Source organism: Lepisosteus platostomus, chromosome 11 (genome assembly GCF_059453375.1).
Source record: "Lepisosteus platostomus isolate fLepPlt1 chromosome 11, fLepPlt1.hap1, whole genome shotgun sequence".
NCBI lineage: Eukaryota > Metazoa > Chordata > Actinopteri > Semionotiformes > Lepisosteidae > Lepisosteus > Lepisosteus platostomus.
In genome coordinates, this window is record NC_142621.1 from 21794848 (window position 1) to 21811037 (window position 16190).

General features: G+C 35.4%; 1 protein-coding gene across 4 annotated transcripts in view; it reads right to left on the reverse strand.

Moving 5' to 3' along the window:
• Nucleotides 1–16190, reverse strand: part of negr1 (neuronal growth regulator 1) — a 533948-nt gene that overhangs the window by 351209 nt on the left and 166549 nt on the right. For all 4 annotated transcript variants that reach the window (XM_088598882.1, XM_088598880.1, XM_088598879.1 and 1 more), the window contains exon 2: nt 1627–1865. In XM_088598882.1, the coding sequence (XP_088455008.1) occupies nt 1627–1865 (239 nt within the window). The remainder of the gene's footprint in view (nt 1–1626; nt 1866–16190) is intronic.

Consider the following 16190-nt stretch of genomic DNA (forward strand, 5'->3'; position numbering starts at 1 on the left):
AATGGACTCAAAATATGAACCTGCCTTATGATTTTTAAATACTTATATTTAGTTTTGTCTTTAAGTCTTTAAGACTAACACTTCTGAATAATTTTAGACCTGAACCATCTAGTAGAGTATTGTAGCAGATGAGGTCTGTATTGCAATGGTGAGATAACAAGGTCAATGGAAAAAATAACAAAAAAAGTTGTAGATTTCCATCAACCGATCTCTTTTTCTGTAGACAACAAGGTCCTCCTTGATTATGATTGTTGTTAGAGCAAAGCAAAATACTGCTTTGTGCCATGTTCCTGTTCCAAAAGAATACCTTAATTTCTAATTTTTATAAAATGATGAAAACAGAGTGATTCATCTAGAAAGTAAGCTCTAGTTTTGGACAAAGACCAGCTGTTCAAAATACCCTTACTGACGGTACAGATGAGGCAGTGACAGACAGTTACTCCCATGTGATATTACAGGACACACACGCACGTTTTCTCTGGCTTATCTTTTTAAAGAAAACATTTTCTTTGGGTAATATTAATTTTCAACTTAGAATAACCCTTATGTTATGTAATGACAGTAAATGAAAATCTGTTATAAAGATTAAAGCACAAGGTTAATGTACCGTCAACTACATGACATTGTATTTCTAATGCAGACAGACTGATTAATCTCCTCTTTATATAACATTTAATATTAATATACATGTTTTTAAAGCTTTTGTTTTCCAGTTGTTGTCATGATGGTTTGAAAACATGTTACAAAACGATTATACTGTAAATGTATCAAAATGAAATAAATATGCAATTTTTATAGAAAACTTTCCTATATCAGAACAAAATTTCCACATAAAGCTGCATGTCTGAATCTTTGTAAAGATATAGTTAATAATTACTTAAATTTTTCCCCAAAACTGAGTGTGGAGCAGAAACATCTCAATTAATTGCAAATATTTCAGAAAACATCAGAACTGACATTTCATGCAGGAGTTGTGACTTCATTATGAAGCAAGTTAAAACATCATGGCAAACGCAATGTCTGTGCCATCAAGTGATCTTTTTATGAGGAAAAAGTCATGAATGTATCAAGATAATATTAAAAATGATGGTAGTACATTTTAAAATGTAATATTTAAAAAAGCTTCACAGTGCACATGCCAATAACGGATTTGCTGCACGAGACTCTTCTGGAAAGACAGTGCTTATTTTTCATACTCTCATTATGTCATTGTAGCTTGTTGACCTAATTGACCCTGCAAGTCAAATTATCGTTTCATTCATTCATACTTTGAGCATCAGTGAAATGCACATCTTGACTGGTCGTCAATGGTATATAGCACCTTTATCAAGAGTGTTATATACTTTCAAAGACAGCCTTCCGCCTTCTAACAAGGCTCCATTAGAGAACAACTGCTACAAAAACTTCTGCATAGATGCAATCCTTAAATTTATCCTTAAGAAAGGGACAACTGAAATCAGTAGGAAAGGGTAGGGAAGAAGGTACTTAATTTAATTATTTACGAACTAATGAGCTACTATTTATAATTTCATCATACAACATACAGATGTACAGTTGAGTACCTATAGAGAACGTTATAGAAAAAAAACAGAACTATCAGGTGTTTTAAATGGAACAAGCACATACCTTTTACAGTTAAATGAATCTGTATTGTCCGTGGGGTATGCTGACTTTGGACAGAACAAGTGTATTGTCCATCGTCGGTAACATCCACTTTCTTTATCTGAAGGCTGTATTCCCGTTTACTTCCAGAGCCTGACACAATTGATACACGAGGATCTACTGACCACTTATCATCCCCTGCAAAAATGATACTGGAACGGTTCAGCCAGGCTCCTTTTGACTGGCCATCTGAAAGGTAGCACCTGAAAAGAACAAGAAATTACTTAGAGAATTGGTTTTATTTCTCTCTTTTGAGAACTTGCATAGGTCAAAGCTAGAACAGTTTTTCTTCATAATTGACTAATGTTTAATGCTTTACTGAAGGTGTTAATGCAATGAAACACTTATTATTGACTTTCTAAATCTAAACAATGAATAAAAAAAATCATTTGTAAAATCAGGGACATGATTAGAACCATCTAGTTCATTTGGATTTTAATAAGTAATAGGGCTGATAATTTCATCCTGCCAGTACCAATGGTATCAATTTGATAACTTCTTATAATATAGCTGGCTATATTGCCTATATATGTATTTTTTAGTCTGATAGATAAAACTTGTAAGATTTTGTCTGGCTCTTCTGCAAGCAAAATTGTGACAAGAAATGTTTAATGGATAAGAATGTGTTTAAAATCTGTATGCTGTATTTTTGTCACATAGGAAATACAATTGAAGAACTGAAGTGATACTGTAAGTGTACAGAAATGCCAAGTACATACTTACCACTATTAAGTGGATTGATATTGTTGGCAGAACTATATATTTACAATATCAAACCAAAAGCCTACACAATTGACTTTATCTCCTTTTAATCCACAAAGAAAAGAAATAAACAAAATGCTGCCAGCTATTTCCATCAGGAACACTGCAAGATGTTAACCATTAACACAAAGGAAAAGTGCCTGATAAAATATTGTATGACTCATTAACACATGAGTTTTTTATTTTTTATTTATTATCAGTATTTATTGAAAATGTTTAACAGCATTTATAAACAAGCAAATAAAATGGACTTTGAGCTCCTTTTTTTGGATTAGCTGTGGGCACAGGAGAAACAAGAAAATCAGAATCAACAGAGCCCCAGAAAGACATCTAACACATACAGATCCAGCCATTCAGAATGCACGGTGGATAATGCAATACATTGCGGTACATGCACTGCAGGCTACTGCACTTTAAAAAAATATTTCGTTGTCGGACTACACTACTTTGTAAATAAGCTTAATGTACCATGTGAAAGCATATGGGCTGTAGCCAGAAAACGCCTGGTTTCAAATCCTGGTTAATGCTGAGGGACAATCTTTTTTCCAATGATAGAATTAAGTTGTATACTGATTAGAATTTTAATAATTTTAAACCGTGTATTACAGCATGTTACACATTAAACTGATTAAAAAGTAGGTATATTTTATAAAAGCAAGATTGCTCAGTTGGACAAAAGTACACAACTGTATTCCACCTTCTTCATAAATATTTTATGCGTCATAGTTTTTAAAGTGGTGACTTACAGTGGGTTAGGGTTTTAACGTACCTGTTCTAACATTATGAAGTTTATTTACTGTATTTAAAAATTAAAATGTTATAAAGTTATAACGTTTTATCTTTTTTCTAAGAATACGTACTAAGAACACCACTTTTATTGTAAAAAAAAGTTTTGCTGATTTAATACCACTTGATATACCACTTGATAGTTATATTTATATGAAATCGTGTAACTAAGCAGCTAAAATATCACAAGTGGACATTTTGGAAACATTTTGACATTTTTAACTTTTATTGTCCTTATAGTAGTAATGGGCAATGGACTGTAATGAAGCACGCTGTTCAAAACCTGATCCGAGAATGACTTTAGGATTGTTTTTTACATAGCCGAACATAAAAATAGTCCACTGTTATAGCTTGTTGTGAACACGATGTGTCTTTTTCATGTCTACATCCAAATTGAGAAAATCTATATTTTGTCTTAATCTAAATTTTAGCAGCCAGTAATCAGCCAATGATTTAACTTTAAACCGTTTATTGTACTGTACAGTACTGCACAGTCCAAAGACTTATTCTGGGAGGTTGTTTCTGGCAAAATTGGCTCAGGCATGAGTGTGTTTATCTGGATGAATTATTATATGTGATAGTTTTGTGTTTTAGAATTTTTTAACAGAATTCTTTAAGTTAAACAAAGGATGGAAGAAGAGTTATTTTAACAATTGCCAGTAACCAGAGAACAGCTTTTCAATATGTTGGAACCATACTATAATAGTGAAGACAGACATGTTAAACCTTTGAGCCAGTGACTCTGTTGTTTACCAATTTACAGTCTAGATGCCAATGTTCTTGTTATATGAACAAGAATAAGCACTCGCTTATTAAACTCAGAGATCCTGACTGATTTGACTTTATATTCCCCTCATTTACCGGAAATGGAAAAATAAATAATACAGTAGTTAAATTTATCGGAGGGTGCTCTGTTTTATTAACAGACACACCAACTCAAACCTGTGTTGTACAGTGATATAGACATGGGTAATGTCATCCCCATTAAACAATGTGCTTATAGCACTAATTCTGTTAAACTAGAAGCATTGCAGAAGGTGATATACTGTACATTATTTACTGGAGCATGGGTTAGTTCAAAGAAGGAAGTCAGTGAAGTCCCCCTGTTTATTGGTACCAAACACTAATGGGACGATATGGTTCTGTACAGAAAAGGGAACACTGAAACTCTACTAGCCATCGTATGTACTGTTTAACCGTAAGCCATGGACTGATGTGCTGTTCCCTTTTGTAATAGGGTTATTCCCTGGAAATTAGACACAAGAAGGACATTGTTGAACAATGTTGTGTGGCTCTGGGGACTTTTTCTGCAAAGCGAAGATTTATAGAGGAGACACGTTGTGTATTGCCTCTTTTTACTTACACGTCAAGTCTTGTCTTCTCAGCTTGGAATTTAACCTTAAGAGCGATCCTTTTGGCTATATTTTTTTACATAGCCAGATGTGCAAAGTAGGTGAATTTGACAAACAGCTAATGTTGCTCAAAGAATTTAAAATCTATCTGACTGTACTGTAGCTATCATGTAATTGAGCAGAAAGTTACCTTGCTCTCATAAGCGGCACTGTTAGAGTTTGTGTTAACACACTGCACCCTTTTGGATTTTTATCACCTTTGTCTGTCTGGGGCGTGGGGGTGTATCCCTTTCTCAGTTTAACATCTGTTATGTTCCCAGTAAACCGAGAGACCAAAACCCGCTATGAGTAAAATCTGCCTTGCGACATTTCTCAGTGCCCCAAAGTCAGGTGCAGAGTAAAATCCTCTAAACTTACACCACAATTACCCGTAATACAAACTGCAGTACTAATAGTGACAGTGACTATTAGGAATGTGTATTGATGGAGAGTGAAATTAAAGCCCACTTTCCTCCCCTCTTCTGTGAGGTGATATTGCCTAGCTGGCTGGCACAAAACAATCCCTTCTTTACAAGTATCCTGGAGAGGGTCTGGAGGTTCATTCATTCATCTTATTACTAAAAGACCTACTGACCTGGTTCACACCACAGGTAGAGGGGAGAATGTGATGTTTTGTGTATGAAACACATGTTGTATTTACAGAATTCAAGTGTTTTAAACATTTAATTAAAAAGTAAACAAAAAACTTACAGCTTACACAAAGTTTCTAAGGTGATAACGAGGAAGAAAAAAAAACAATTTTCATGCATTAAAAGTATTTTTGCTATCAAACCTGTTTTTTATGGCTTTTAAAGTCATGCAATGTCTACTTTAGGCAGGGACATTATTGGTTCTTATTTCTTATTTAACAATTAAAAGAATCAGTTGCCCATCATGCCATACAATATTATGTTACATTTTTTATGTAACGCTTCAACTGATGCATAAAAATGTAGCATAATGCATTCTCGTATTGTGAACTTGCTCATCTGTGCTTTAAATTGTGGATCAGTCAAAAGACTGGAGTTCATCCTACATGTTGTATTTCCACGATTATTACTTAATCATATGGACAATGACATAGGAGCGTAGTCCGAAAAATCAATTCTACCAATATCACAATGTTGAATCCTATGTCTATCTGTCTTGTATTTAAAAAAATAATCAGTCCTTGAATATACAGAATGAGGGAAGGAATAGTGAGTGTAATCACACCCACTTGGATAGAAAGCCTTCCAAAGATCTATTATTCCCATTTCCCCCATCAGTAAATTAATCTTTTTATGCAATGACTTAGCCCTCTGAGAAGATATATTTGTAGAATCAAGCCTAGGGTTAAGACGCACATTCCAATCACCTCCACAAATCAGTATGCCTTATGCATTAGCCATCAAGTCAAACATTTTTTAATAACAAATTAAATCACTACTAGGTGGGGCATATACATTAAGCAATGTTAGTAATTTCACTTCCATTTTCCACAATACTAGTACATATCTCCCATCCTTATCTTTAACTTCTGTAAGCAACTCAAATTGAGCCTTTTGAGATATCAGTATAGCCACAACTCTCCTATGGCCGGATTTATATGAGGAGAAATAGATTTTTGAGAAATCCATCCTCCTTAATCTTTCATGCTCCAAAACACTCAGATGTGTTTCTTGTAAAAAAAAATAAGCCCCTTCTTTCTTCATTTTTGACAAAATCTTACATCTCTTAATAAGGTTAATTATTCCATTAACATTAAATGTAATTATTTTAATGTCTTGCTTGAACATATTTTATGTAAATAGTAGAACTTTCAAACTATCTCCCATAAGACATATGTTTCATATTGTTAAGCATCATCTATCCATCAATTTTCTCTAACAATACATCACAAACAAAAATCACAATAAGCAAAAATATTAACTGAAGCCTGTATGGGCTTCTTTTAAAAAAAAGTCAATTGGGGAAGTTCTCCTTCTCCTCTAGAGGAGGGCCCTTGAGAAGGCGGGGCGATGGCAAATCCAAACCTTTTTTTTTATAAAAAGAAAAAGAGGGTAACCAGGAAAATAAAAAAGAAATAAGTCGTAGTCACCAGATATCTATCCCAACATTTATAAATTCTCTTAAACATCACAGGAAACTTTTTCAAAAAATGGAAAAAAAATAAACAATGAAGTCCAGACTGACTTTTATAACAACTGTGTCCATTTTCTTCAATCTTGCAAGTGCGATCTCCACCTGAAACTCTGTAGTTTATTTTTGTATTGCTGTTTCTAGGACTGGTCTTTCCCAGGGCCACCCTGTCTACCAGCCTTCTGCCAAGTAAACAGTCCCTCCAGTCGCTTCCAGGCGCTGGCAGTATAACTTTAACTTTAAGTCCCCTCTCTGCCATGTCCTTTGTGGCTTCTGCTGATGAATGGTTTTCATAAAACACTCGTAGCCTTGCTGGAAATGGAATTTTAGCAATCAATGGAAATTTAGAAATCTGAAATTTTGTTTTTTGTGACTTCAGTACCTTCTTTAACTCAGAGTATTCCATATGTTTTTTGAATGCTGCCACGGGGTACTCATGATCCACGTAAAATAATTTGTTATTCTAGAATTTTTTTTCTTTTGCCAAGCTTTACGTATTCTTCTTTCATTTTGTAGCTTAAAAACCTGGAGACAATGGAGCGTGTTTGGCATCAGGGCCTCCGGATTTTGGCGGTAACGCTCTATGCGCCCTTTCAATTCTCAGTTCCACATCCTTTGGTAAATCATGTTCCCCCTTAGCAGAACCATGCAGCGTCCCTCAGATTCTTCAGGGATTTTGTAAATCCGAATGTTATCTCTGCATGATCTTCCTTCCTGGTCTGCTAGTTTCGTTTCCAAAGTATGTTGTCATTGCAAAAGCTTATTTATCACAGTTTCTGTTGTTTCCACTTCTTCGATCTGTCCCTCTGCCTTATCCAGTCTCTTATTAACCTCGCTCAGCTCCTGTTTAATATCTGTAAGCTGCTGTTTATTATCCCATCTGGTCTCTAAGTTCCTGTAGTATTTTCTGAAGACTGGCGTCCGTACCATCTCATTACGCTGCTCTGACTGTGGTCAGAAGTTGCAGTTTTGGTATTTTCCGTGGTTGGTTGTTTTCTCCTGCTTGTCCTGACAATCCCTTAAGCCATAGTTATTATTTTTCTAGCGTAATGTATAAAACAAACGTTTTTCAGGGCTTTATTACAAAATTGTTGGGAGCAGATTCATATTAAACCACCATTCCTGTCCGCATCCTAACCTGAAGTTGTGTATTTTTTATTTCAACTACCACTACCAGCCATATGGTTTGATAATATATTTATATTCCTAAATTAATATCGTTTATGATATTCAGAGACGTTATGCTCCTCTTATTTTTATGCTCAGCTACCAAACTTTCCCTTTAGTGGTAAAATTCCATATTAATATTCTATATAAAGCAGATTTAAACATACACAGTAGAGAGATTAAATGAAGCAATCGTTTCACTAACAACTAATGCACCACAAGTGCCACCTGTCAATCATTTTGGCCAGCAAATCACGTATTGTGATCAATTCCCACGGTATAGGGTTTTACCGCATATTTTGAATGGCTACAATTGTATATATCCATCTCCATCCAGGTCCCATCCATACTGGCAGAGTTTAATACCAGCATCGCAGGAACCCTACAGTTACATTGATATGGAATCATGTAATTAAAGAACTTTTGGTAAAATAGTTAAAAATATCACTTGTGGATTCCTTTGGAAACATTCTGATGACATTTTGTTTTAAAAAAAACACTTTTATTGTCCTTACAACGGTAATAGACACTGAAATGCTCATAGATTGTAATGTAGAGCATTGCATCTAAGTGCCAGTTAAGCACAACAGGTAAGAAGTGGTTCCTATTCTGAGGAATGCAGCTCAAATCATGGTCAGAGTGATCCTTTTGGTTATATTTTGTATATAGCCAGATGTATAAAAATTGTTTATTATCATTGCTTATTGTGAACGTGATGTGTCTCTTTCAGGTTTACATCGGCATTAAGAAAATCTATATTTTGTTTTAATGCAAATTTCAGCAACGAGAAATCAGCACTTTAACTTTAATCTTTAATTAGGAAAAATATTTCACACATACTGTACTGTAGTGGCTTTAAAACCATAAGATATACTGTATATACAGATCCATTCAAAATGAGCGAGGTACTCTGCTTTAGAACACGGAGGACATGGCGCAATATACCGCATTATACCGTATGGTTTTTTTAATAGGATAACTGTATCCGGAAACACCTTGTAAAACCACCAGGTGGAGCTAATAAAGCTTAACGTCTCATGTACAGCATTTGAGCTGTTGCCAGAAAACGCCCAGTTTCAAATCCCGGTCACTGCTGAGGGACAATCTTTTTCCAATTAAGAATTTAAGTTGTATAGTTTTAATAATTTTAAACTGTGTATTACAGCATGTAAAGCATTAAACATTAAAAAGTCGGTATATTTGATAAAAGTAAGATTGCTCAGGTGGACAAAAGTACACAACCTTCCACCTTCATCATAAATAATTTAATTATGCATAAATATTTTGTGCATCAAAGTCTTTAACTTGGTAACTTACAGTGGGTTCTGGTTTTAACATGCTTGTTCTAACATTATTAAGCTTATATTCTGTACTGCATAAAAAGTTATTACATTTTATTATTTTCTAAGAATACATAGGAAGAACACCACTTACTGTTATGTAAAAAGATAAATGTTGTAGTGATTTAACATCACTTGATAGTTATATTAATATGGAATCATGTAACTAAGCAGCTAAAGTATCACAAGTGGACGTTTTGGAAACATTTTGACATTGATATTTGACAAACACTTCTATTGTCCTTGCAGTGGTAATGAGCGCTGTAATGTAGAGAGCTGCACCCAGGTGGTTCAAAGCATGATCGGAGCATTACTTTCAGTCTGTTTCTCATATAGCCGAATGCATAAAAATAGTCCACTATTATAGCTTATTATGAACATGATGTGTCTCTTTCAGGTTTACATCCGAATTAAGAACGTCTATATTTTGTCTTAATCGAAATGTCAGCACCCAGTAATCATCCAAAAATTTAACTTGGAATAAAAAAAAGTTTAAATGTACTATGAACCTGGTCTGTCAGCGTCATTCAACAGGGAACCAGGTGGATGAATTATTATACATGATAGTTTTGTGTTTAAGGATTTCTTCACAGGAATCTTTAGAGAGGGGGGAAGGATTATTTTTTACAATTGCCAGTAATCAGGGAACAACTTATCAACACGATGGACAAACATTTTTTTTTATTTTTAAAAAACAAAATAAAAAATAAGATACAATGACGTGTTCTTGCCTAACTCAAACATCGCATGATTTTAAAAGTTGTAAAAAATGAGTTTAGTTAAAAAACACTTTTTATGCACGACAAACAGGTGATTTTTCTTCCTCGTGATCAGCTTAAAATCTTTGTGTACGCTATAAGATTTTTACATTTAAAATACTTAAATTTCATGAAAGTTGTACTGATTTAAAACCTCTTGATAGTAATATTCATATGGTGTCATGTCACTAAGCAACTAAAATTTTGGAAACATTTGACGTTCGTTTTTAAAAATATATTTTGACAACTTGACAACTTAAGCTATAGCTGGAAAGGGCAGGCAAAAAGTTTCCAAGTATTCGTATGTGAATGAGTCAAATTGATGCAGTTGTTTACAAAGAAAGTGTACTACTTTAATAATTTGAGCTATATGAATATAATTATATAGTTATTAATCTGTTTAGATATGCGATTCCATATTATATTCCCTATTAATCAAATTCTGAAAGGTATGCATTTTTTACTGTGATAAAGAACGCAAATATTCATAGAAAAGGTTAAAACAGGAATAAGGTTAGTTTACTGTACTGTCATATATTTATTTATTAAATAATACTTTCAAAATTGCCTGAAATTTCTGTCTTATAATTCATAAGACAGCTCATACGTTTGTTCTTTTTCATATATTGGTCATGTTCAGACTGTGAGAAGCAAAAGTGGAAAAAATGATAGATCTTTAGGTCTTTATATCTTTATACTTAATATAGTCAGAAGGAGCACATACAGATGCAGCCATTCAAAGTGCGCGGTACAGACACGTACCGGAGGTAATTGGCTACGGCCTAACGCATCGTGACGCGCCTTGACGCAAAATGACCGACAGGGGAACTCGTGGTCCGTTGGTCGGTCGTAGAAAGATTTACAGTAAATGTCTTTACTGTGCCCGTTTTAGTATTGAATATGTATATGGAATTTTACCACTGAAGAGAAATCTTAGTAGCTGAGCATAAAAAGAATAGGAGCATACTGTAACGCGTGTGAAGGCCATAAACGATATTAATTTTGGAACATAAACATACAGTATATGGCTGGTCTCGGTACATTAAATAAAAAATACACACCAGTATTCCATTTCTCCCTAAACATTTTAAGCATCGAAGTCTTTAACTAACGTGATACCGGAGTCAACAAGCATACTTTTAGAATTTGATTAAAAGGGAATATAATATGGAATCACGTATCTAAAGAAATTAATAACGATATAATTATATTCATGTACCGCAACACAAGAATTGTACAGTACATGCTGTATGATGTCTGTTGATAATGTTTTGTAGGGCTTTTTCAACACTTCTCATGTGACCTTGCCGGTGGCGCTGTGGGTTAGGTTCCTGACTCCTACGTCACACGCTGTGTTCCATTACTTTTTTTTTATCCAACATATCTTTGAAAAAATAAAACTTTTCCCTGGGTCAGAGATTAAATAAAACCTCACTTGCACCAAACAAATTTATATTTCTAAATATCACAACATGATCGAATTTAAGTCATTTTAATAACAATGAATAGTCACCTATGCGTTACAATATAAACATTTATATTGATTTAAATCGCGTTTTGAATTAAATCGCGTTTTGATTTAAATCGTAAATGCATGTTTAAATATATTTGTTTTTTGATTCACAATCAGACAAATGCAACATAAATTGATATCTTTGTCTTCTAAGTATCTTAATAAACTTTCAGCATAGCTTTCTCCCCGTTTAGATTTATTTTTCTTGGGATCTTGGGATCAAACGTGGAAAGATTAGATTGTAATCGTTTTTATTTTTTAAATACATTTTAGAAAAGTGTAATCAATGCTAAAAGTTGTACACCACCTGCTATAAAGATACATATTGTAATACTTTCGGGTTCGGATAGGACGGACACAAGAACTCAGACTTGCGGAGTTAAAGCAAGTTAAAGCCTTGATTTTATATATCACCTTTAAAAGTGGCATCTCAAAGCAAAGTAAATACCCAACACTGATTGTACCCATCTGTTATGCTAATAAAGCACCTTGAATTGAATTGAATTGAGGGAGAGAGGGGGGGGAGGGTGAGCGAGAGAGCCAGGACAGGCAGGCAAATAAGATACACTCCACAGACATTCACAACAGCGACATATCATAAAACGTTTGCACATATAGTTAAGTTATTACTTTGTTTTCAAAGTGCAATGAAATACAATATTGTTGTTGTTGCTGTTATTGTTGTTTTTATCCTGTAAAGTGTTTTGAGAAGCCACCTTTAAAAGCGATATATAAAAGCGCTGATTCTTATGGAATGTGTTTTATTTCTTCTTTTTTTCAGCATGGAATAAACCTATTACTTGATTCTTATGGATGTCCGGTTCCGCCGGGGATTCAAAATTTTTATTTTTATTTTTTTAGTCGCATATCTAAGGAAATAGCAGTATAACCTTGTTTATGCACAAACAGTGGCATGTTACATTATTAATTTGGGTGTCTCTTCTTGCCAGAAAGCTCTAAATTGCATTTTGAGTGCAGTTTTGGACTTTTTTTAAATTGCAACCCATAAATAAAGCTGATACTGTTTAGACTTTTAATTATTTTAAACTGTATTACAGAACCACAATGCACAATGCAACCTAAATTGCAAAAATGCACTTGGAATCTGTCCAAGCCCTACTCTGTCAGGCATTTTCTTTTACTGTAACGGACACAAAAACTCCCTTGCTTTTAACAGAGCGTTTCATAATTTCCAACGCCGAAAATTATTTAAACTGCGACACTTATCATCCAACCAGAGCTCGAAATATCACAAGGATCCTCAAGAGCACAGCAAAGACTGTATTAAAAGTATACTAGTGACAAACTAGTATACTTTAGATCTTTTTTTCTGAACCAGGGAAAATCTGATCATGTTTCTCTATAACAATAATAAAAAACATTATTTTACATATCACCTTTATGTGATATAACCTTAAGGACAGCACATACAAGGGTTAATTGCACAATGAACCACGCCAAGAAATTTAAAATAGTCTTCTTTAGGTGTGAGGTTAGGAGTGGATCGCAGCAGGCATAATCAGCAAATTAGGAAAACAAAGAACAGGACAGGTGAGACGTGTATCCAGAGAGCGAGTGATCAGAAAAAGGAACAGCTGTTGCGCCCAGGTTTTCGATGCAATTGTTTTAACTTGCTAATGCATCAGACACATTTCCTGGCATATTGTGTTTTAAATAAATAGGAGGGTCTTTCCCTGGTATTAGCTCATCAGTATGGTGTACGTTTTATCTGTACCATACCATACAGTATATAGGTACAGAATTCAAGCTGCACCACTGTAACTTTGGTAAGGAGACGGACAATGGCCAAAATCACGAAGACTCTCTTACACCAAATAATGAAGATGAAAAGAAACGGGAAGTCAACACGGGACATTGTACAGCATTTGGCTTCGATGGACATCTTCGTTTGTGAAAGCACAGTGAGACGACTTTATAAAGGGGAGAGGAGGCAAAGAGAATCTAAACCGAGGACGATTCAAAGGTAAATAACTTTCTAAAAATACTTTTCTTGCATGTAAATACATCTATGCACATTATTTTTAAAACTAACTGTTGATCTCTTTTTTTTCAAGTCCTATTGTGCAAGCTATCGACAAACTGACTGATGAAAATGATGAGCTACCGGCGATGCAAGTCCAAAGACGGCTATGGGCTGACCTCGGTGCGACCGTTAGTCCGACATCGATAAGAAGAGTGCACAGGAGGCTTGGATGGAGATACAGAAAAACCAACACATGCCCCATGATTAGGCTAAAAAACAAAGAGGAAAGACTCAAACAAGCGCTCCAATGGATTGAACAGGGGGAGGCATTTCAGGATGTACTTTTCACCGACGAAACAACAGTGGCTCTAGAACAGTTCTCAACAATGTCATTTTGCAAAAAGGGGAGATATGTGGACAAGCCAAAGCCCAAACATCCACTGAAGGTTCACGTCTGGGGAGGTATATCTAGAAGAGGCCCGTGACCACTTCTTATTTTCGAAGGAATTTTGGACCGTGAATTCTTCGAGAAAGTCGTGGTCACACAGCATGCCACCCCATATATCAGGGAGCACTTTGGATCAAAGCACCGTCTCTTTCAAGACAACAATCCGAAACACACAGCAGCAAGGGCGAGGCTTGTAGCAGAAGGAGTGAACTGGGTGAAAACTCCAGCCGAATCCCTAGATCTAAATCCGATAGAGATGGTTTGGCATTCGCTGAAAGACTACGTTCGGAAAACTGCTAAGCCCGTCACAGCGCAGGAACTGATCGATGCGATCTATAAATTCTGGGAGGAAGAACTGACCGAACAAAATTGTAACAATTTTATTAACAGGCTGTTTCGTGTTCTTCCTAGGATTGTTGACCGGGGCGGGGGACATTTGGGAATGTGAGTCTGAGAAAGACGGTCTTACGTTTGTGAACAGTCTGTCCACAAACAAAACATTCCTGTTAGAAAAACAATTACTTTTTGTCAGTGAAAACCTGTGTGTGTGTCTCTCTCTGCTGGATGTCTCTCTCTCTCTCTACTGAATGAATAAAAGCATTTTATTAAAAACGCGTTTGTGTTTGTCTGGGTATTTACTTTGTAATCTGTGGTTTACATCTACTGTATTGCTTTGAGATACCACTTTTAAAGGTGATATGTAAAAAAAAGTTTTTTATTATTGTTATAGAGAAACATGATCAGATTTTCCCTGGTTCAGAAAAAAAGATCTAAAGTGCTACACCTAACTTTCTTAATTCGATGTATTTAAAACAGTGAACTACTGTAGGTGTAACATAACATTCAGAAATACAATCGAGAATAGTTTTGTGGTGTTTGTATAGATGAAACGTTCCTAAAATGTATAACGTAACAAAATTAAAGACGATTAAAATCTGTAATCTTTCCACTTGTACTGTATGTCATCGGAAAATACAAGAAATTTCTGCTTTGTATAAGGATGGTATCAAAAAGTAATCTAAGTGGTGAGAAAGCTGTGCTCAATGATAATTAAGGGACTTAAAAGTAAAAGGAGATGCTTCATATTGCTTGACTAATTTTAAAAACTAAGTTATAAATGCAGACGTTCTCTCGGTGCCGCTCCGGATGTAAATATCTAAATATACATTCGCCCTGGGCAGAGGCCGAAGAGCGCCTGGCTGGGGTGCGCGGGGAAGATCAGGACAGGAGTGAAAGTGGTCAGGGCGGGGTTTAGGAAGGCTGCCAACCAGTGCGGCTGTCCCACAGTGAAGCGGGCGTACAGTCTGGGGAGGTATCCGTTTTCCTTGTAAATAGTTCCCTGCTTCTGCACCCCTGGGTCTTACTCTCTCTCTCTTTTCTCTCTCTCTCGGGCGCGTGTGCGGTGTGTTGGCTAGCGCTGTTGGTGGGCGAGGGTGCGGGAGAGCCGGGCTAGCAGGTGGTGACGGAGAAGAAAAATAAAGGCTTTAACTTGCTTGAACTCCACAAGTCTGAGTTCTTGTGTCCGTCCTATCCAAACCCGAAAGTATTACAATATGTATCTGTATAGCAGGTGGTGTACAGCTTTTTAGTATAGATTACACTTTTCTAAAATGTATTTGAAAAATAAAAACGATTACAATCTAATCCTTCCACGTTTGATCCCAAAATCCCAAGAAAAATAAATCTAAACAGAGAGAAAGCTATGCTGAAAGTTTATTAAGATACTTAGAAGACAAAGATACTGTATCAATTAATGTTGCATTTGTCTGATTTGTCTGATTACAAAACACACATATAATTAAACACGCGTTTGCAATTTAAATCAAAACGCGATTTAAATCATTATAAATGTTTATATTGTAACGCATACTGTACAGCCTCCACTGCACTGGTAAGATGCGACACCGAAGATATGATTAATAACCTTTTAAATCTGAAGGGAGATCTAAAGGGATCCCCCCCCACACACACACAATAGAAGCAGGAAGCAGAAGCAGGGACCGTTGTCAGAAGGGAAGAAGGTGACTATTCATTGTTATCAAAAATGACTTAGATTCGATCATGTTGTGATATTTAGAAATATAAAAGTCAATTGATTGTCCATAATATTGCTATTCTATTTTTTCGAAGAAATGTTTGTTAAAAGAAAAGTCACAGTGCCAGCTGGATTTGAACACACAACCTGTAGGTTAGTAATCAGGCACGTAGACCAGTGGGCTACTAGGGAAGTCGCATGAAGAGAGAGGCGAAACGGCCCT